Here is a 23167-nt window from a genome sequence, read left to right as displayed (position 1 = left end):
TAGTAGAGCAAGGAAAAGCAATAAAAATGCAAAAAAACTGCTTGAAAATAAACACTGACTTCGTGAAAATTTAAAACTAACACATTGCATCTCTCCAAAGCCATTATATAACATACATCTCTGTCTGGATCAATGTGCAGACTGACCCAAAACTAAACAAAAGCTTGGCACAACACCCAAGGAAGGAAAAAAGAACAGTTCCATTGCAAAAGTAAGCATAGAAAAGGAAAAGCTGGTGGGAATGGAAGGAGAACAGTGTTAAAAATTATAATACTGAGGCGTTAACTTGAAACTAAAGCAGTCTTTAGCCTCAAGGAGAACTGCAAAATTCTCAGCGATTAAAAGGGGGATTCATCTCACGCAGTTTTTGGAGTGTATGTCTGCAATTTGAGCCAATCCTCAAGGCCCCCAGACAGGCAGGGAAGGGTAATAGGCACTGGAGGACACGATTCATCTGACTTATTTTATTCCGCTTTTGGGTGAGAATCATGTCCTAAACATACCTATTTCTCTCCATTGGCTATAAAGGGAGCCAGGGGAGAGGAGCTCACATATGTCTCCAGGGTAGATGGCTGGTTTGGCCTCATGAAACACACCCAAAGTTTCTGAGGGTCTGATCTGAAAGGGGGCAGTTGAAGGTGAACCACTGATGCTGGGTTCTCAGCCCCATCCTAAATAAGAAAATGTATCACTGCACTTCCCACAGCTGCACCTGCAGAGCAGCTTTGTCTTTTCTCAAGTGTACTTTATGAACACACCAACCATATAGAGGTACCAAGGATGCACAAATCCACTAATGGTATCAACAGTCTAGAAACAGGCAGGTGACAAAGCATAGCCTTTTCAAAATGTCTTAGGTGACAAAGGTCCCCTTGGCTTCCACACAGATTTGCACACTGAACTTGCAGCAGTTTATAGGGTTAATTGAGCTGTAGTAAAGGCAATGTTCATCTCTTCAGTCCACCACAAATGTGAGGGAAGACATATCAGGCTGTTAATACCTTGTCATCCTTAAGCCAGTGCATATTATTCTGTGTCTGAGATGGGCTTGGAGTACGTGGTTAATTACCTGGGCTCAGCTGGCATGGGCTAACTCATCACACAGCACAGCTCTCCACTGCTTGAAGCCTAATTCACATAAGTCAGTCCTGGCAATGAGACTTGGACTCCCAGAAATATACAGGGTTTCTTTTTAACCAAAAATCAGGATGAGGGAAGTCAAGTGTTTTTGCATTTTTGTTCCCAGCAAAGAATGGATTTTCAATTGGCTTTTTTTTTCATTACTACAACTGACACTAAGCAGCTCCTGACTGTTGTAAGATTATATATATCCCATCAGAATAGCCAGTGTAGGAGAATGGAAAGGCAATGAATTACAGCTACGTTAAGTTATTCAACACCAAAACGGTTTAAATATGTAAGCATAACTTGTGAAGCAGATTACCACATCCACTCTTTTGARGATAAGATACAGTGACTGTGTTGCCCAGTACCCAAAAAACTCACTTTCTCTCCTCTTTCTCCTTTTGGACCTGGAAGCCCCTGTGAAAAAGCAAAAGGAAAAATAAAAGTCTAGAGAAAGGAGGAGCAAAAGAAAATAAAAGTTCAACAGGGCACAGGTCACATTAGTGGTACATGGAGCACAACATTTGTTTCCAACACTCTGGTTGTTTCCTTGACCTCATGACAATAACTAAATAAGCTTCGAGTTCACAGGAATATTTTGTTTTCTTTTTTAAGGGCATCGAAAATAAAGCAGCTGCTGGAGCAATGGCATAAAACACCATCAACAAGGATGCAGAAATTCCTCAGATATTATCTTAGGACAGTTTTCCCAACTTATTAAGTGCTTTTTAACATCTGAGAAGAAATAACTGTGACATCTAGACTTGAGGTTGCCCCGCAAAAGCCCAACAGGAGCTAGTCCTGTTTGGGCCTGACTAATTCTTTATTTGGTCTAGAATCTCACACTGGAAATTTGTGTGCCTGCTGGATTTTGTGTAGCTTGTAAATCTACAGAGATTGAAGGAAAGAACGATTTGTTAAATGCTTTATCAACAGTAAAGTAGCCTGGGCTTTGCATATCCATAGATCTTCTTAAGAAGGATGAGTGTAAATTAAAACTATTCTTTACACTTCGAGGGAGACCKTCTGTGGGAACAGCTTCTTTCCCCTGAATTATTTCATGACTTTGCCTTTAAGACCCACAAGGAGAAACTTACTGTTGGCCCAACATCACCTGGAAGTCCTTTCTCTCCGCTGCTGCCTCGGGAGCCTGTCACTCCTTGGAAACCCTGCAGCATTAATTACAAGATGAAGATAAAAGTCCAGTTACTTCCTAACTTTCTTCTTTTTCTGTTTGAGGCTTACATTTCCCTATGGCTCCAGGGGCACCAGCAGTTTGAGTTCAGAGGACTCCAGCAAGGACATTGTGTCCTTAAGGTTTATGTCAGTGCCTCATCCAGCCATGAATATGATGTTAAAAGTATATCATGCATAAGTCGTGTTCACATCATTTCCTATTACTGTCTCAATTATGGTCAAGCCAGCAAAGTTCAGTTTTGTTAACAAACTGCAATGCATTTTTTACCCTGCAGGTTTTAGACCCYTCATTATATATTCAGATTATTTTAGACTTAGCCTAGAGCATAATCCTTTTCTTTAGCTTACTAATACCACGCTGTTGTTTTTTCCCTTGAAGACCTGTGTTTGCCTCTAATGCTTTACTCCAACAGTAACACTAGCTTAGAGAAAGGGAGGTGCATTCTCTGGTCACCTCCTCTTTGTGAAATTTTTGTGCTCTTACAGAGGGAAGATAAACAACAACAAACACAAGCAGTATTTTCCTTTACAATTTTCCAGCTGTTAGGTTTAAACTCAGCAATTAACAATTACTTTGACCTGTGGAAAATGAAAGGAGTCTTCAAGACAGCACTAGAATGGCTTTCAGAGTCTGGTGTGAAGGCTATAGTGCTTTCCTCATATTTAGAAAGCTCAGGTTCAATCCTGCCTCCTCCACATCTTCCCAGGATGAGTAAGTCACAGTCATAAGCTGAATTCAGACTTAGCTTCTATAAATACCCAACTACAACTACTATGAGGTCTTACTCAAAGACAGCAGTGAGCAATCTCCATTGTACACTGTTCAGGACTGCCAAATTTCATAAAACTTGGGAGGGCTGTTATGCCTTCAAATTAGCAGATGGATGTAAATCTCTCAACAAATCTTAAAGTTCTGCTGTCGTGGGCACAAAGAAGAGTATAAATATACCTACCTACACAGAGCCTTGATCCAATGGGTATCGGAATATGTGGGTGAGKAATTCTTTCACATCTGCTTGCACCCTCCAGCTCCAGCTAGTGATTTCAGGGTGACAACCCCCATACACCCCAAACTCACCCAATAGTTGGGGAAAAAAAAGTAGCAGCAGGGAAGTAGCAATAGTAAAGCAATCATCTGCTTCCTGCCTCAAGGCCTGCCCAGAAGGAATCTCCAAGAGGGGAAGCTAAAGGCATTACTCCTTACCCTGACAGATCCAAGGGAGGTGTACTTGTGAAAATGTGCTGGGGTATAGCCCTGGGATACCCCGAGAAGGGGTTTTACCCTCACACCTCTGGAGGACAGCTTGTCATCACAAACCACAGACTCTTGCTGAGGAAGAGTTTTCAACTGAATTGCTCAGGGCATGTACCTACCCTTGGTCCAGGTGGTCCTGGAGGCCCAGCTGTACCTTCTAGTCCTCTCACCCCCTGCAAGGCCAAATCCAGTCATGCATTAACAAGAGKATTCAAAGAGAGCTGGTAAGCAATGAGATGGTTTCTCCACATGCTGTTTTTAACAGGAGCTTGCCAGGAATGAGTAAAAATATACTTGTCAAGCAGACAAGAAGGTTGGCACCTGGTCAGTCATGAAAATTTGGCCAAACCTGAGATGACCCAATATTTTCTTATCCAGTTCCTTTGGCCTRGTGAAAGTATCATTCAATTATGCACTGAGTGCATAAGGAGAGCTGGATGTTTCGGGTTTCTGCAAGTACACTCACAGTTGGATTTTATGCCACCCATGCTTGATAACTCAGAGATGAGGTATTTTACCTTTGCACCTTGAAGACCATCCCTGCCTGGAGCTCCCTGCACACCAGGAATACCCTGTAAATCAGAATTTCTGGGTAAAGTTGGCATATGATTATTATTTCCCTACTTTATATTTTGTAACAGGGGACATAAAAAAAAAAAAGATGAAAAAAGAGACAGAGTTATTTGTRGAACAGAAAAATCATTGTCATTCCATCTTTAACCTGCATTGTCTCTGGGCTTCTGGATAGTGTCTTCTTTCTCCCACCAACTGACTCAGTTTCTCCTTTCCCCCCACATTGCACTCTACCCTGAAAGACTGTTTTTGATAACAGACTAAGGCACTTTGCAGACACTATCTCCTGCCTCTTCTGCTCTGAGGATTCTTGGGAAACACCAAAGCAAAGAGCAGGCAGTCAAGCTGACTTTCCTTCCTACCTTTGCTACTGATTTACAGTTCACTTATGGCTTGCTTGTTGGAGATTGTCTTATCTCTCTGAGAAATAAGTAGGATACTTGCCCCTTTGGAAGACTGAAGCTATGGATGATTGTATGCCTAAAACTTTAGGAAGCAGGAGGAGACCAGCACAGGAAGATGGGATGACACTCCAGAGTGAAAGAGTTTCAAAACAGATAACAGTAAGAATTCTGTTGCTTTTCAATCTTGCTTAAATTAATTATCAGGAAAAAAGGGGAAATCTTTGAGACAATTTAAAGGAATGGTATCTGCTATTACCTGCATGCCAGGACTTCCAGTGTCTCCTTTCTCTCCTTTAATTCCTGGTGGTCCCTTGGATTAAAGCAGAAAAACATACTTAAGCATGCTGCACCATCCTTTAAAGGAAACAGTGCCATGCCTGCTCCACACCCACTTCCCAGTTTGCTCGTGCTCTCCGAAGGGCTAAAAAGGAGCTTTGCAGTCACATGTTCAYGGAGATCTGCTGCATTCCTACAGACATGCACACAGTCACCTCCACCTGCATTCCTTGCCTAACAATGATGACCAAGAAATGCCTGAACTGAACACACCACTGGGCTGTTATCATTAAAGGTACATTAGGGAGAGTCTGCACAAGAGCAGTCTTTGGCAGAACGACCAAGTCCAAGGCCTTATCAGCAAGAAAAAATAATCATCAACCTTCTCTAGTGCAGCTATCTGGATGTTAACAGGATGATGTAAAAACATTGCCTTTTTTTTTTTTTTTTTTTTTGAGACAGGTACTTAATGCAAAGAGTAAGTGACAAATAAGGCAGTGGAAGAGATCACATACCACAGGACCCTGAACCGTGATCCCTTGGGAACCTGGAGAGCCTTGCTGGCCACTAGGACCTTCTGGTCCCACTTGTCCAGGTGGACCTGGTTCACCCTAAAGCCAAAGACATGAAATCAAACATAAAGAAGGAAAGCAATTAGAGCCTGTCCTCCACATAGGCTGCACCACAYGAGCTGGGTTAGCACAAACGTTCTACAGGATTCAAGATGAAGAATTCAGGACAGTGGGGATCTCTAAAAACCTCAGCTGCCTTTGCCTTTTCAGTTCACAGTTCTGGTACCCCATCCACAGGAGTCAATGGCAAAACGTCACATGGTGCCTGGCAAAGCAGGATTCACCCTCCCAAGCAGCAGGTCATTCCAGCTACTCAAGATGGCTAGAGAATGAAGAGAAACATTCCTCAACCTGCAGGTGAAATCTGCATCTATTGTCATTCTCTCCCCAAACTGTTTCCCCCTGTAACTCTGCTTCCCTCTGAGCGGTTACCCCAAAAGGGAAGAAGTGGGTTGGTCTGGCTTTGCTGTGCATGGGTTAAGGGAACAGTGACTTCAATATGCCAACACTTCAGTTAGGACTTGCTCTAGTCCCCAGCGTTTGGGAAGTTCAGACCCAGCCATTCCTTATGCTCACCTCAGAGCTGTTCCTGAAGTCTTTGTGTGGTTCTTGCTCTGCTTCACACCTCACCACGGTCTGACCAAGAGCACTACCAACGCAGGTGTGCTTGGCAGCCAGACCAAGCACAGCACAAAGACTGACCATTTTCCAGCATGGCTGCTTTCCAAGAACATTGCTGAACACATTGCATTAATTCAATTCAATAAGGCCTATCACCTTAATTTTTATAACCTAACTGAGCATTTAATTAAAAATAAGTGATCCCATACTCCTCAACGTATTGGTTCTTAAGGCCCTGAGTGGGCTCTGCTTGGTGCAGTGAAACAGGGAGAGGACTCAGAGGAATCAAGCTCAGATCTGGAACGAACACATCCAGCTCCACTAAAGGAGAAGCTTGCACTTCTGTATCCTTCCTCTGATGTAGCCTGAAGCAAATGAAAGCCAACGACAGTGCTGAGAATCAGTTCTCACCTTGGGCCCCGGCTCCCCTTGTTCCCCTTGTGGTCCTCTCCTTCCAGGGCTGCCCTGCCAATAAGACACAAAGCTGCTATTATTAATATTATTATTTTTATTTCAGTGTAACAAAGAGCCTAGGGGACAGAAGTCGTCCCATTTGCTATACGCACACAATGAAAAGACAACTCTTGCCCCAGAGAACTTGGAGAAAAYGGGTACAAGAAGAAAATGAATCAGCCATCCAGCCAATTTGGAAAATGGGAGGAAAGAAGACAGTGCAACCCCCTTTGTGACAGGCAGTGGGTATGCTGCACCCACCACCCACAGGAAGAGATGGAGTTTTGACCTGTTCAGACCTCCTCCCTCCCACCAGTAAATCCAAGCTGAGACAACAAATGTAGGGGGGGTCACAMAGGAACACGGGAATGCACCAGAGAAGAAAAAAGAGGGGCTCATGTTTACATCCCTTTAGGCCAAGGCTGTTTTATGTAACATCCTCCTGACAGAATACACACACACACACAGATCAGGGACAGTGGCCAGCTCCAGGGAGACCCGGCTTAGCTCTGCATCTGCATAACTGCTGGATCTGAGAGGAAACTAATCTTCTGGCATAAACCGGTACTGTGTGAACTTTTGACATCTTAATCTGAAAGTTTCTATTCTTGGATCTAAATAACAATGGATTTGGATTAAGAGGTACATCCAGGAAGCTTTGCTAAAGGTTCTTTCAGAAGTGCCCAGAAGCTCATTTCAGAAGTTAGCTTGGCCTGGTCAAAACCACAGATTTAAGAAAGAGTAATAACTACAAGGTGGGAGATAGTCTTGCTAACTTTAAGCTATTGGAGTTTTAAAAGTAGCAGTGAATGCTCATGTAACTGCAGCAAATTACTGAGTTTGATGGTGTGAGGATAAGGTTATGTGTCATAACCATATTTTCTCTAGTGCTCAAAAGAACCCATCTCTTAAGAGTTGTGCTGCAGAGATGTTTAAACCACAGGGCAATGCAAGATGGTAATTATGCACTTAGTATATCAAAACATACTGTGATAATACAGTGTGCTGTGTAATTAAACTTCCACTGGAATGAGCATGTAATTACTATGCAACAAGACGCTGCTCCTAGCGAAGTGTGGAACTGATTTCACAGTAGAACCACAGTATTAAAAAAGATGATCTAAAACATCTTCACTTGAGCAAGGAGGCCATTGTTGCTTAAATGGTTATTTTCCAGGAGAAAGGCTTCTGGCATGATTGAAATTGGATGCTGTGGACAGCATCTCAGCCCTCAGCTGCCATGTGCAAATGCAAATGTTTCTGCTCACACTTTGGACGTGCAAACATTTGCTGTTGACTGAACTGGCTGCCCTTGCTATTAAACCATGGCCAGGCAAGTTTCCACTAGCCTCCCAAAAGCTTTTCAGTGAATCCTAGAGGAATGGAGCCAGGAGGAAGCTGGCTTCTGGTCTGTCTGTCTGTTCCAGGGCAGAATCAGCTCCACTTACATTGTTCTTTAATCTCTTAAATGCCTCCATTAATGGAGATCCTACAATATTCTTGCACTGCCTGGTCCTGGGCTTCACCAACTTTACTGTTGGATAAATGCTTACTAGTGTCTAACTAGAACATTTCTTGCTGCGATTTAACCCCATGGTGACWTTCCTCTGTCCATAATGGACAGGGCAAAAGATTGAGTTCATCCTTTATTCCAGAACATGTCATATGCTTAAAGACTATTATCACATCCCCCCATTTCCTCAGGGTTTTCTTGGAGGTTATGCCCTTTGTAAAGAGAGAGTGCTTTGCGGAGACACAGCATTGTAAAGTCTCCCCTTTCTCTTTACACTGCCCACCTATGCAGACACTTGCAGTCCGGTCTGAACCCAGCCTGCCCACGAGCTAGGGGGGTGTAGCACAAACCCAATTTCACGGTCACCCTCCAAAGCCCTCCCGCGTGGCTCAGCCATACAGCGGTGCACAAGGCAGCTGCGTGTCACTGGCAATCTCGGATTGCTCTGAACAGAGATCTCCCTGCAAGCATCCGTACAGACATGCCCCATGTGCAGTAGGCTATGAAATGCAAAATACGTGGTTAAAAGTTGTCCATTTTGCACAGTGGGTGAAAGGCAGATGGATATAATCAACTGCTGGGGGCCAGATTCTTTATTGACACCCATTTGTATGGGCTTGGGCATTGCAGAAGGGAGAGGTTTTGCCAGGTGTCTGTATAAGACTCCCAGTTAACAGAGGAACCAAAAATTTTTTTTTCATTTACAAAGAGTTTCAAAGCCTCTGATCCATAAAATCTCTCCAGCAACACGCACAGAGGGTGGTCAGTCCTCTCGTAAGAGGATTAATGTGGCATCAGGAAATGCTCTGCCTGTTCCCAGCTGCAGCTGTTGCCTTGCCAAAATGCCATCTCCCCACTTCATGACTATAGGAAACCCTGAAGGGTATCTCTCTGCTTCAGCCTTTCATTGGCAAGAGGAGGACCTTAATGTTCCCTCAGACTGGGACATCAGGGTAGGAGGTGGCCTGCCAAGCCTAGAAAAACAGCCAAACATGCACAGAGAAACAAAACTCCATCAGGCAAAGCTTTGGGGTCTGTGCTGAGCAGGGAAGAGCTGCCTTCCCCTTTAATCAGGTCTGGGATCAAGAAAGGAGAGAGAAAACAAAACCTGGTGGAGGCCACGATCATCCAACACACTGCAGTCTTGCTGCAGTGYGGTGTTGACCTCTCTCCATCTACCTGCCCAGCTCCTCATACCTGGCTTGCCTCGGGGTGTCCGAACAGCATAAAACAATGCCAACATAKACAAAATACTCATTTCTAGGAAGACATGGGAGGATAAACTTACAGGGGGCCCTGGAGGTCCTGGTAAGCCTGGGAGGCCAGACGTACAAGTGCAGGCAGGAGCTAAGGTAGGGCAGGTCTCTTCATCCCTCTGAAACAAAGGCAAGCCAAGGTGGCATGAGTAGCTGCCTAGCAAGAGTAGAATGCAACATTTTCAGTATTTCAAAATTCAGTCTTTCAGGTGGAGAAAAAGAAAAGTTTTCTCCAGTCCACTGAGAGATGTTTGTGAAAGATTTTGTGCTTCATTTTTCTGTCAAATAACAAGCTTATACAGAAAATTATGGATCAGCTCTGTCTGAAATCTGCATAGCAAACCAGAAGATAATTTGTTCCTTGCTAAGTATTTGCACACCCCACAAAGCACTCAACCTCATATTACTTTCTGTTTTGAAAAGAGAATTTGAATAGTAGAGCAGGACAATGTTGTAACTCTGGGCCGAAGGGCGGCAGCAGAGCAGTGTGATTGTTGTTGCTGCTGTCATAGAAGAGTTCATGGCAGAAAGGATATACACTGCACTGCAATTTGAGAARTTACCTGGCCTTTTGAAGCAAACAGCTTTGTTCACTTCACCAAGAAACATCCTGTCAGTAATCCCAAAGGATGAGGAAAAAAATGGTTTCCCTTYTGTGTCTACCAAAATCATTTGCAGCGTCACCTCCTTCTGCATGGTCCTGTTCCATCATCCCCAACTTCATCGCAACCAGCAGAGTGGTCCCTTTTGTCTTACCAATGCAGGAAGATCACAGCATCTGTCTTCCTCTGCCCCTAAACTGTTGCACACAATCCGCAAAGACTGCAGCTGGAACTGTGGGGAAAAAAGAATTTGACAAGAAGGTAGTGTTGGCATAGTTAGTCCATCACCAAATCACCTTGTGACATTCAGGTACTAAAAACAATCTTCACTGATGATTTGACAGGACTTCTCCATATGGTTCCAAGTGCCATTATGTAAACAAAGCTGTCCTATGCCCCATGATCTCACCTTGACAACTGTGGGGAGCAGATCCCACTTTGGCATCCTGCCCTCATAAACTGCCACACATTTCACAGCTCTGTATTAGGTACTGCGGKAGATCAGGATGAGACTAGCCTCTAGCCCCCCGCACACCCTCCTTTCCAAGAAGCAGTTATATTAAATGTAGATGTGCTTAATGCATAATGCAAAAAGTGTCACTGGCCTCTGAGTGATTTACAAGCCTCCAGGTCTCTGAGCCTTGCTAAGCAAGTCAATATGCAGCTTCACTCCAGCAAAAGCCAAGTTTCCAACTTACAGCTCTGCAACAGTGGCAGGTCCTCAAGTAATTGGGCTTCAGCATCACCAAAATGTGAAAATAAACTTTGCTTTTGTTGTCCCTCAGGGGAACGGAGATAAGAGTAAAAGTGGCAGCAATTCCTAGGAGATAGATGATTCTCCTCCCAAGAACCCCTCATCCTGTCTTTCTCACCATATCCCTCATGACTGCCACATCTTCCCATTTTGATTAACAAAGGAGCACATACTGCACAAAGCTAGACAAAAAATAATGAGGCAGAGAGATTTTTTTCCCCTTAATACCATTTCTAGTGGGTTTTTTTTCTTCCATTCCATGCATTTAACAATGAGTAAGCTGTACAGCCACAGGAGCGTGAYGTGCAGCATACAGATACAGATGAGCCCTGTAGATCAAGCAGCATTTAAAGACATCTTAAATTAAATAAGGTGCCACAATATCCAATAATGAGGCACTCTGTCTTCTCAAGCACAGTAGCACTGTGGAAGATGTGAAGCTTTGCTAAGCTTGAAAGGCAATGGAAGTAGAGAAGGCATGAAGCTGTTCATTACCATTTCCTCAGTTATGAGATCTGTCTAGCTAAGCTGTTAGCAGGGAAAATTTTGGAGGGACAAGGCGAGCACAGATTCTTTGCTCCTTGGCAGCTGTCTGACAGGCTTGTGATCAGTCTAAACTACCGCAGGGCTTATTTAGCAAATAAGTACTGCTTGAAACCTGGTGTCCCCTCATTTCTTATACAACTGCTCYGATACCTAATAGACAATTCCAATAATCGTTTTTTCCCTGGTATATCCCAGGCCTTTGCTTCTTTCTTTGCAAGCCAAAGTGGCTGGGGAGGCTCATGGGATAAGCTGATTTTAACATGCTGCTTTGAGGCAAGGGAAGTTGCAATGAACTGGTATGCTACTTTCTCCTAGACTCTAAGCTCTAAAAGGAGAGTCAGTGAGTAGAACCACATAAGTCATGAGTGATTTTCCAGTCCCATTCAGCACATCATGAGTGATGAAATCCCCCTTTTTCTGGATGTATTTAACATTCCTATTGCGTAGGGTAAACATGGCAACAGACTCCCAGGCGATGGCAGATACAGGTGCTTCTGCCCTTAGGACTGTGCACTGTGCTGTCATAGGGCACAACACCTTGTCCACACTTTCACTTATTCTTTCCTCCTGTAAGGAAGCAGGATCTCTGCAGTGCTGTGCTATGCAGTAAAGACATGCCCACAGTCTGGCACTGTTTGGTTTGTTTTTTAAAGCAGCAGCTGACAAAGAGCCTCTAAACTGAAAACTGTTTTTCCATCGTTTGCATGCAGATACGCAAGCACAAGCACACTAGAGACTGAGACCAAACGAGGCACAACCAGACCTGCYGCTCTCAGTCACCAGCGTTTCCTGCTGTCACTTGGTAGGGGTTGATGCACACAGCCTTCACATTTAGAAGCAATTCCCTAACTCACCTGTCATCTTCAGCCTGTTAGGGCAGGATCTGTATTTCCCCCTGCCCCCAGACTACACAGCGTCATAGTGTGACACCTCCTGCTCTGAGCCCAGCTGAAGGCAGCCGCACGACACTCTCATACTCTGCTGCCTCTAATCACAAACCTCAAACAGAGGTAGGAGGTGAGGAAGAGAAACATTGCACTAGGAAAGCTCATTAAATCTCAGACATCAGTGGGATCAGCACATGGTCCTGCGTCACAGCAGCGTTAGGAAGCATCCAGAGCAAGAATGACGCGAGATGGCAGTTCTCTCCCTCTGCCCACCCCAGCCAGCTCCGTATTTAAGCTCCCTACTCTCCAAAAACATGCATCACTGAGGGACTCACCGATGCTGACCCGCTCCTTGGTCCTCTAGTCCTTGTCACTTTTCCCAGCATGATGAAGCCAGCAGTGGAGATGCTACCAATGGTGTTGATAGGTTTCTCTGCTATTTTCTTACAGTCCAGATAGAGTTTGATCTTGAAATGGCTCACTGCCACATGCACCTGGGTGACAGGCAGAAAGAGTCAGGCTGGACCTCTGCTACGGGACAGGGGCGTCTTCTAAACATGCTAATGCTTTCTGCCCAGTTCCCACACCTGGTGCTTTTACAACTAGTGACATGTTTTTAATGAGCAAATGGACCAAAAGCATAAGGACTAGAGAATAAGTTTCAATATATGGTGTGTCTGCTATGCAACGATGCACTCCTCCCTGATGTTCCCTGCTATACGTCAACTCACTTTGGGAGAAGCCTTCCTGGAGTTACAGTATTAAGTAATTCAGTTTTGAGAACTAGCTTAATAATGGACCTGCCTATAGATACTGGTAAAAAGTGCTCATTGCTCATTTGGGTGGAGTACCTTTGCTTTGAGGATACAGAAGGCCAAAAAAACCCCTCTTATGAATAATGGTGTGGTTTTCACACAAGATTAGACATGTTTTTTTTCTTCCTTCCAGCACTGAATGGTCACTAAAATCCCAAATTCTAGGCAAAAAAGTTGTTTTTTAAAATTTTCCTGGTTATTAAGATCACCCCCAAAAAATTAATTTTTAGAATTTCTGGGGGGAAAGGGAAGGAGCTTGCCAGGAAACATCTCCTCCTCCTCCTTTCTCTCCATCTCAGTCCACTCTTGTTATCAACTCACTAGCAGTCTCTGAGTCGTACTGTGGGAGGCCCTTCAAAATGGTACTTCAAAAGAAAAATTCCTTTTTTTCCACTAGATAAGGGAACCCAAGGCTTGAGGGGGCTTGAGGGCTTTCCTTTTATCAGTTTCTAATCCAGTTCTCTGGACTCAGAGTTATTAATTTGTGACTGAAGTCAATATCCTTGGCATTAATTAAGACAATGTTTGCTACTTTAGGGAGAAAGGGATATTTTTCTCTTGCATATTTAACACAAAATGAGCACATTTCACAGATCTCATTCAGGCCTTCTCCGCAGCAGGCAGTACGGCACGGGCTGACTGACAGATGTGACATTAAATCCACGCAGCACTTGTTCACTGTTTTGAAACCCTTCTGAAAGGCGCTTAAGCACATTCATGTCACCCTAGCCTTCAGCAATACCAAAATCTAGGCCCTTAGCATTGGCTGCACTCGGGGGAAGGGGATGCTCTGATCAGGAGGTTGCAAAGGTCAAAATACACTGCTGCTGCTTTACTTTGAACTGGGCTCCAGGTGGGACTTGGGCTGAAGTTCTGGGTCTGGCCGGATACGAGATGTGATTCACTCCCTGGAGGAGATTTTGCTGTAAAATCTGGACTCAGATCTGAACCTCAACATAAATCAGGGCTGTTTGGAGCAGGGATTTAGCTTGGGTGCATCTCTATTTCACTCCCTTTGCAGAGTTTATTTATAAAAGCAGGAGAATCTGATCTGTGCACTTGCAGTGCTGGGCATTTTTGGACCTAGTGATGCATCACCCGCAGAACAAAAAAGACACTAATTTTATCAAGTGGACTTGACTGGAAAATTCAGGGGAAATTAACAACAAGAACGGTGACAGCTTCTCAGTGACGTTAGCTCGTATTTGATACAACACAAATAAAGTCACAGCAGAATTAAAAGCTGGAAATGAGCTCTGCCTCTTTACATTACAGCAGATCTATCTGTATTTAGGTCAGCAGCCCTAGCTAAGATCATAAATACTCAGAAACAGGGTCATAAAGGGCAGCTTCTCAGGTGCGAAGGTGGGCTGAGAAGTGCCTCGATAGTTATGTTTTCCTGGGAGTGTTTTAGCTGTGGCAGGTGGGTAGGAACGCAAGCACTGCAGGAGTTACTGCTGAGAAACCCGGGGCAGAAAGTGCTGCAGTGACTGACGACAGTATCACTGGCTGGGAAGGGGTGGGAAAAAGCCAGGAAGCAGAGAGGAACGGGAAAGGCAGAGCCCTGGGACAGCAGACAGCCATCCCTGCAGGAAGTCACAGCCTCTTCGACAGGCAGCCCCAGGAGACGGGCGCTAGACTAACAAAAAGGAAGCATTTGCAAAAACAAGCTGTTTGTGGCCAATGACCCTGAAAACAGCCCCCGCTCCTGAGTCTCTGCTATTGGCCTTCATCCCCTCCTGCCTCTAGATCGAGCTCATCGCTGCCCTCAGTTTTCACGCTCTCCTGGACTGCCACCTCTTTGGCATTTCTGCCACAACCTCCTCCTTGCCTGGGGGTTGTTCCTCTGCGTACATCTAGCAGTGCCTGTCTCTCACCCCTGGGAACCCCTGCGAGCTCAGTGGGGCTGGACTTGTCCTCTGTCCTCAGTGAACAGCGGTACCAACAGCTCCTGTTGAGGTGTGACAGGCCCAAATCTAAAGGTAAAAGCAGTCTGGGGGACCACGCAGGACTTGCTCTTAGCACTGACAATACTCAGCATCCTGCCAAGGCAGCCCAGCTTTGTGTGCCCAAGCAAGGAGGGATTTGTGCCTAGGTAATAAATTACAGGGATAGCTTGGATCTTTATCCTTAGGCTTTGCCTCTACATAGGCTTAACCATGAAGACATGGACTACCTGGCTACAAAGGGACCGCCTGCGTACTTTGTTCTTGCATGGTTACAGTTTTAGGTGACTTGAGCTAAGTCCCCAAAGAAAGGACAGTGCAGCTGACAGCTAGCCTGAGCTCTTCTCTGTAACTATGTACCGCAGGGACCACCATATCACACCAGAAAGGAACAAGTACACATTCCCAAAAATGAATTGGCTGGGAACAAAAATAATCAAGGTGACAGAACTAGAGGATTGTGCAATTCATAAAATGCATCCCTTAGAGTAAAAACACACAGTTTGTGCAGGGAAGTTATATCTTTAGAAAAATGTATATATGAAAATATATGCTGTAGAGATACATACTGAAATGGCAAAGCTTCATCTTTTACAAAGAAGATTATAATTTAGTATACATTCTGTATATTTTTTCTATGCCATTTCACATTACTACCACATATTACATATAACAATGTTGGTCATAACGTGTGGCTATAATTTATCTATACCCATCAGTCTTTATAAACTGGATAAATGTGCAATGCATTTTAAGAAGCAATCAATGTGTGAAAATCATATATTGTGCACATGGGATGAACCCAAATTCTTTACAGTTACAACTTCAGCATATCAAATAGGTTTGCCAGGTCCCTAGCAGTCTGGATGCAAAGCATTTTTGTAATCACTCCTCGGTTTGAACAATATACATTGATGGCATAATATTCTCAGACTGGAGTGAGATCGTGAGCTACRTTTCTCCCTCTCTTGATAAGGACCTTATGAAAGCTCCCATAGAATATCTTCTTCACTTCCTGTTGGTCAAAGGAGACTTCCTGTAAATCAGCCTTGTAGTCATGATTGAAATAGGTCAAGGATTTCTTACTGGCTACAGGGAAAATAGGACAAATAACAACTCAGAATTAAAAGAGAATTTGATTTCACCCACATACTGAACAATAATAAATAAACAGGCTTAAACATGGTGAAAGACTTAATATTTCACAATCAAGTATTTCTAAACAGTGGAAAAGAAAATAATATGTAAAAATAAAGAATATGTTATAGATGAAATGAAAATGAAAACACAGCTTTTACTTGCACTGAGAAACATTTAAAGCGCTATGTTGGCAGCAGCAGCAAAGCTTCYCCATGACKGCTGGTGTATAACAAAAACATTAAAACAACACACCGTCCAATTTAATACAGAAATCAGYTCTGCTGCTCCCAGAAATGTATAAAAATACCTGAATTTAATCTATTCATCATGAAACCTTACAGTCAAGGATAACACCAAGGAGAGGCTGGAAGTCCTCATCTGTTATTTGCCACACAGCAAAGGGTTCCTTGGAGGTCTCGGGCAGGAGGCGGAGCAGGATGCTGATGGTGTGCTCAGGTGGAATTGCAAAGAGGTGCACGTCGCTGCAACGAGACAAGCCAAGGAAGCGTCAGTGGCTTAAAGCAACAAATGTGAGCAGGCAACATCCTTCAGACACACAGGGTTTGCCTGTAGTATTTCTCAGGTATGATGGCCTAGAAAAGATTAACCTTTGGGAATGAAACACAGGGCCAAATTCTCTCCTGGCACAATCCACGACAGCGGAACAAGATACATCAAGGGAGAACCTGCCCTTATTTTGCGCATCCCTCTCGTGTTTTTAAAGTCTGTGCTGAATCCTGAGCGTGCACCACGAGGCCCTCAAAGGGTCTTCTCCTTGTGCTGTGCGGAGATGCAGGTGTGGTYGCTGGTGTCGGACCAGCACTGCCTGAGCTGCCTTGGGGAATGCTGAAGAGACAGTGTGGGAAGCCTTTACGTTTTTCAAAACAGAGCCCAGTGGTAGCTATAAAACATCTCTGCCAGGCTCCCAAACAGTCCTCCATTCTGCCCCAAATCTCCTCTTCAAGAAAGAGAAATGATGATCATGTTTTATGGGGTAAATCGTTAAGCTTTGGCAGAAATTTGTAGAAGTTGCCTTCATGGAGAAGCACATAACCCACAGAAAGCTCCCTCTGGATCCTCCCCATGTCCCAGCTGCAAAAATCAGGCTCAGTTCTGGAACTCATGAACATGCAATGAATGCTGTCACCAGCTGCTGGCACAACCTAGCTTCCTCCCAGCTGTGTGCCAAACTTGTTAGAAAGCACCAGGCAGAAGCAATAATTAGAGGATACAAGGCAATGAGGAAGGTCAAATTGGTTATGCCTGAAATACATCTGTAATCTGAAACAGCACACATTTGCATGGGCTTATACACAACTCATCAAGCATCTTTTCAGGACTGATTCATAAGTAATGTCAAGTTCTTATTTCTCTCTCTGTTTCTGAAGAAGTAATGTCCTTGGAAGGGCATAAGTACTAGCTGAACAAAAGGATCGGCCATAATTTTCTGAGTACTTAGACCAAAGAGCTCTCTGAATCTCCCCGACTGTTTACTCTAAGAAGCTTTGCTTCTGTAACTAAGATTAAACTTAGCCACTGCCTCAGTAATTAGGCTTAAAATAAAGTAGCACTGCATGTCAAGAGTCAAATCAATCCTGATTTATAATTATAAAAAAATGACAGAGGTCACTGGAGCTGCCTGGGCCAAAAGTTGGCCCACTGCAACTTGTGGGACCCTGAGATGAAGCCTACTATGCAACAAATGGGGTAAAGTCACAACCCAAAGTCAATGGTTAATCCTGCTCATCAATAAAGACCAACCTGCTGAGAGCAGCTATGAGTCAAACATTTTCTAAAAGCAAGGATCTGTCTCCAAATCAGAGATGCTGGAAGAAAGGGTTGAAGATGAAAATGTGACCTCAAACTTCCATCACTTAAGCATCTATATTTATGGACAGAATGCCTAAAGAATAGCGTATTATCAATATATGACATAATCCTTATGTCCATCACAGCCTGTTGGCGGGTAACTAACACTACCGGAAAAAGTGRTTCTGTAATAAGGAACATCCTTGCAGTCTGAAGATTTTTGGCCGTGTCAAAAGAAAAAGGAAAAAAAAGAAAAAAGAAAAGAAAGAAAGAAAAAAAGAACGGTGAGCCGTATTGTGTCCTATTGACTTCTGCATGATATATTACATATTCTGATTTATCTTGAGGCAAGTCAGGGGTTAATTTCTTAATATATTAAGGAAAAATAATCTCTGGCATTCTTTTCAGTCTATCTATGGTTTGATTTCTCAAACCACAACAGACTTACGGACAACTGCAGACTTATGGAGTTTACAGACTCAATGTGTGTATAATTTCATTTTGAAGTTGCTAATGGGACTTAATCATTCATACACAAATCAGTGATCTTTCTTTGCTGTGAGCATAGTTAATGTGTATGCATCAGACAGATGATCAACACGATGCTGATCACAGCTAAGTTCCTAAATTACCTGGTTCTCTGGGTGAGCTGAGTATCTTTGAACAGAGTGTAGGTACGGGAACCGCTGAATATGAATGGCTCCATAGCTACTCCTTTAATGGAGGCATATTCCTTCTCTACTAATCCAAAAGCTTCCATCATATCAATTCCTGGAACAAAGAAAAGCAGAAAAATAAGTGGTTAGAAAATAGTGCAAGTATCTTGCAAAGGACTTCCCTGCATYGTGACAGGGATTTGCTGTTTTCAAACGTAGGTAAAGTAGTAGGCAAACTGGCACAACCGGCAGTCAGTCTGAACTCGAGATCTGTATGAAAACAGGGGCTCCAAAGAGGGTGAAGGTTTGCCTTTTTGACTTAGTAGAGGTGTTCACAGRTCCAATTCCCTTGGGATCTTGAGAAAACAAAATGGACTACGGCAATGCAAAAACTAGTTGAACCATTTTTAGTCAAGGCTTTTCAGAGCACTGAGTAATTCCGTGAACTGGCTGGGAGGCAGCATGACTGCAAGTCAGGCAACACTGGTGGAGTTGTTTCATGATGAAACAGATTAAAAAATAAATAAAATCTTTCAAAAAGGAAACTCAACTACTGTAYCAAACCTGAAAGGAGGTATTTCTGCCTGCGCATTCCTCTCTCAGGAAGGCAGCGTGACTGCAGAGCATGCAGAATTAGCTTTAAGCTAGCATGGAGAAGGCAATAGGAGGAAAGGCAAGAAGCACAGACATCAGCACGGACTGTACAAACTCACTGGAAACCTGGAGCATGTACCACAAGTGGTAGCCAAGGAAAATAATGTGCCCCTGTACTCTCTGCATACATTTCCTGTAATCACATCTCCTCTTGCAGAAGGGTACACTACAGACACAGACTTTCATAATTTTGTTTTTAAATCTCCAGAATGAAAAACAAATGAGAAATAAGTTACTCAATTTTTCCTTTTCAAGTTGATGCAAAAATATTATCTTCAAAAGACATGGAATCAGTCCAGTAATTGCTAGCATGGAGGGAGAATTATCTCTGCTCTGAAATGCCTCATATGCAAGAGTCATAAAAAYCAGGAAAGAACTTCAAAATATGAGCATTTCCATTTCTCTCTATTTCYATGAAATACCCAGAGGTGACCTGTCTTATACAGTCTACAGAGATTCTACCCTGACATCTTTGACATCGCCTCTCTGGCTCATGCAGCTTCATCTCACTTTCCCAGCTCATCATTAAAGCTCTGAGTCATTTTCTCATTTCAGTTTTTTTTTTTCAGTAAGACAAGATCTTGCAATTGGGATTCTTTTTTTAGTTTATCTGAATTTGCAGCAGGCTGGGATGAGGGAGATATCTAGTTCCTTAGAAACAGGAAGGGCTACAACTTCATTACAATATGGTCCTTTCAGTCTGGATTCCCTCACCCCTTCCTCAGTTACCATCTTCTGTAGTGCCTYGCCTCGGGATGTTATATTGCATGGGGGCTGCTACAAGGTGCATTTTTTTCATTTCCCAACAATACTAGGGAGTTTGTCAAAAGAAATTACCTGCTGAGAGCTATTTCTCTCTGATGTGTGGGTACTGACACTGGAATTACATTAAAATGTACATTAAATATAGTAGTATAAAGACTGAAAGCAAAGCTTAAGTCACAGTTATAACCATGTTGTGAACCTGCTGTGTAATGGATTCAGGGAGCCGATAAGGAAATGGGCTACTCCTGCTCCATTGCCAAGAGGAGATGGAGGAGAAGGAGGAGGCAATGTTTGTTGTGGCTCTGCAATTCAACTGCTTTGAACAGTACCCAAGAAACTCCCAGGCATGGATGCATTGCCCCACGGTAGTGGTAAGGTAAGTTGGTGGGAATAGAGCACAAGATTAAGTGACTTGCCCAAGGAGAAAAATAGCAGAGCTGAGACCTGAAGCCAGTTTCTCAGTCCCACCTGCATTGCCAAGCTCTCTGGCAAGGAGGTGATATCAACTTATAGGCAGAATAAATTGCTTTCTAAGTAGCAAATACAGCCCCAAAAGCATAAAGGGGGGATATGGCATAGAAAGGATAAATGGGAACATGTTACCTTAGCTGTTTGTACAGCTGGACTTCAGAGAGCACTTGGGGTATCTATAGCTCCTTGGCAGGATGCAAAGGTGATCTTGGTGATAGACTGCAATTTTCTTTTAAGGCCTCGTATGAGTTAGGAAATTGAAATCCTCTTGAAATTCAACAGACGTTGCAAGCCTAACTTCCTTAAGGCCAGTGAAAATCCCAGCATTAACACTAACAGCTGAGAGCAAAAGCTGATGGGACAGCAGGGGCATATCAATTCAGTTAGTGCAAATTTTTACTGGAAGAGGAGGGCAAAGCACATGCAGGGGATGCAAGCACAGCAGGCTGAAAAGACAAGGAAATACTAGTGTGGGAGGACGTTCATAATTAAAACAGAGAATTTGAAAAGGATTTTGTTTTGAAAGGACTGCCCTGAGGAATTATAATCCTCAAGCAATCTCACATATAGTCTGATTAAACAGTCTTGCCAGAAGCCTTAAATCCAGCCATAAGGGTGACATATGGAAGGCAGACTGCTGCCTTTCCCCTCTGATGGCGGCAACAGACAAGTAGGGGAGAAATAAAAGATGACACTCATATGAGAAAGGCTGTTTGTACCCAAGCTGCTGAGAAGGGAAATAAGTGCTGAGCCAAGACTTCTTTGCTGGCCTGGAAGCTGCAACGGTGACCGTGGGTACGCAAAGCAAGGCTCTGGGGAAAACCACCAGAAACTTTCATCTAAACAGTCCCCAGATGGACGGTGGTGAAACACTGAACCCCAAACTTTTTGCAGAGACAACAGAATATTTCGTTGTGGAAGTTTTTGCAGTACCAGAAAAAAACTGAGACAGGCAGAAAGACATCACACCCAGAGGAGCTTGTGACCTGGCAGCTAGCAAACTACCCAGCAATGGGGGAGATTCAGGTAACCCGAACACCTGTGTCCTGCAGCCCATTGCAGCTTTATCCCCAAGTGCTCCTTTCGCTGTTTACCCCATCCGGACTCATCCCGTTGTACATGTTTAACATTACATATTCCCTGGAGCAAGGAAATGAGAATGCTGTCCCATGCCTTGGGTAAGTGCCTTGAGCAACAGAGTCATTCTCTTTCTTTCACCTAACAAATAATCATTCATCTGAAATCAAGTTGTTCCAACAGGAAAGACAGACTCACACAATAACAGCCCAAACCCAGATAGGAAGAGCAACCACCCTGGACACAGGAGGGGTCGATTCTCTAGTAGAACAGTAATTTAATCCATGTCTTCCATATTCTATGAATATACTCTAACCTTTCAGGTTTGTATCAGTATCTGTCTCTATTTCTGTCCCTCAGCTTGCAAAGTCTTCTTCTTTGTCAGCATTTGACAGGTCTCAGGTTTTACCTGATGAAGGATATTTTCCTATTACAGTTCTCAGACTTTGGCAGGACTGGAAAACCACTTCCCCTCTGTTCAGATGTTGAGTATTTCTGAATAGACAAGATTAGACAGTGCTTTCGCATTCACAGCCCAGCACCACAGGGGTGTGATATGATACTGTACCTCGTACAGAGCCTTCAGGAGAGCTCATGGTGGGGCAGGCTGCAAGAAGAAAATAAATGGAAAACAAACGTCTTAGGGAAAAAGACAGTCTTGCTAGGGGATTACAGAAACAAAAGAGAGAGGTCCTCTGTGCAGATGAATAAAAAGCACAGGAAAACTTAGTGAATATTACAATATTCTACAGCTTAGTTCAGAGTCTGGCCTTGAACCTTGCTTTTATATTTATACATATATATGCATACACATATACAGACTTTATATTTATGCAAACATAAAGGTTTTCAAAGTTTTCCTTGGCTTGCTGATCACACGAGCAAATAAAAATATTGCCTTTCACCAGACTTCACGCTCACTTTCTTTTGACTAAATCAGCTGGTAACGTGCAACAAGAAACAAAAAAAGAGCATCATATTCGGCATGTTTCTTTTTACCCATAGACACCTAAATGCTACTTTTTAAAAATACGACTTTTACTGAAACAAGCACCTTAATGATGCTGTAAAATACAAGAACGTATCTGCAGGCCCAATTTCTGTACCTGAAACTCATCTTAGCAAAAATACATCTCTCAGCCTCATTTTTAAATAGCATTACATTTAGTGTTATATTTCCTGGAAAGGGAACAAATAGCGTAACAAAGAATGCTGCATTTCCCAGAAAGGGGGGCAACACAGTGCTGCATATATGCAGTGGCTTTGTGTCATCATACACTCAAATTACATGTATCCATGCAATCTGCAAAATCTGTGCTTTTCCTTATTCTTCTGAAGACATCCTGTCTCTACAGCTTGGTCTTTGAAGTCCTTAGGGAAACAGGAAGAGTTTTGGCAAACTTTTGCAGTTCTCCTTTCAGAAACTCTCTTGTTGAACCGCTTAACATGCCACAGAGCAGAAATCTCAAATACACAAGGGAGAAAAGGCTAGAATCCGAGGCACTGTGGTGAATGCTTGGTTATGAAGACTCTCCATTTAAGTGGTTCAGGTAGAGGAGTATTCTAGAAAACAGGGCACGATTGCAATTTTCAATTATCTGCTGCCATTTAAATCCCATGCCGCATTTGCCAGATGGAGCTGGGACAAAGGGAATGCTTGATGCAAAATGAGAAMTGTCTCTGAAAATCAAGGACATTTGACAAGATGGGCTATTTCATAAATGATTTTCTAGGTCATCAGTATAATGCAGTCTAGCAGATCATCATATTAAGGCTTCATTGTAACCCTTTTATTTCTAT

At 43.4% G+C, this 23167-nt stretch overlaps 1 protein-coding gene across 1 annotated transcript in view; it reads right to left on the bottom strand.

The window, feature by feature from the left end:
• Positions 1 to 23167, bottom strand: part of COL20A1 (collagen type XX alpha 1 chain) — a 63030-nt gene that overhangs the window by 5327 nt on the left and 34536 nt on the right. The window contains exons 22-35 of the mRNA XM_026086961.1: positions 21936 to 21974; positions 18377 to 18515; positions 16275 to 16417; positions 15775 to 15884; positions 12370 to 12528; positions 10002 to 10079; positions 9278 to 9364; positions 6435 to 6488; positions 5346 to 5441; positions 4811 to 4864; positions 4096 to 4149; positions 3697 to 3750; positions 2223 to 2294; positions 1507 to 1542 (exon numbers count right to left, since the gene is read on the bottom strand). Of these exons, the coding sequence (XP_025942746.1) occupies positions 1507 to 1542; positions 2223 to 2294; positions 3697 to 3750; positions 4096 to 4149; positions 4811 to 4864; positions 5346 to 5441; positions 6435 to 6488; positions 9278 to 9364; positions 10002 to 10079; positions 12370 to 12528; positions 15775 to 15884; positions 16275 to 16417; positions 18377 to 18515; positions 21936 to 21974 (1175 nt within the window). The remainder of the gene's footprint in view (positions 1 to 1506; positions 1543 to 2222; positions 2295 to 3696; positions 3751 to 4095; positions 4150 to 4810; positions 4865 to 5345; positions 5442 to 6434; positions 6489 to 9277; positions 9365 to 10001; positions 10080 to 12369; positions 12529 to 15774; positions 15885 to 16274; positions 16418 to 18376; positions 18516 to 21935; positions 21975 to 23167) is intronic.

The sequence above is a fragment of the Apteryx rowi genome, unplaced genomic scaffold, assembly GCF_003343035.1.
Source record: "Apteryx rowi isolate R43461 unplaced genomic scaffold, aptRow1 scaffold_0, whole genome shotgun sequence".
Classification (NCBI taxonomy): Eukaryota; Metazoa; Chordata; class Aves; order Apterygiformes; family Apterygidae; genus Apteryx; species Apteryx rowi.
The sequence above is the reverse complement of the archived record's forward strand: the minus strand, read 5'-3'. Positions and strand labels throughout refer to the sequence as shown.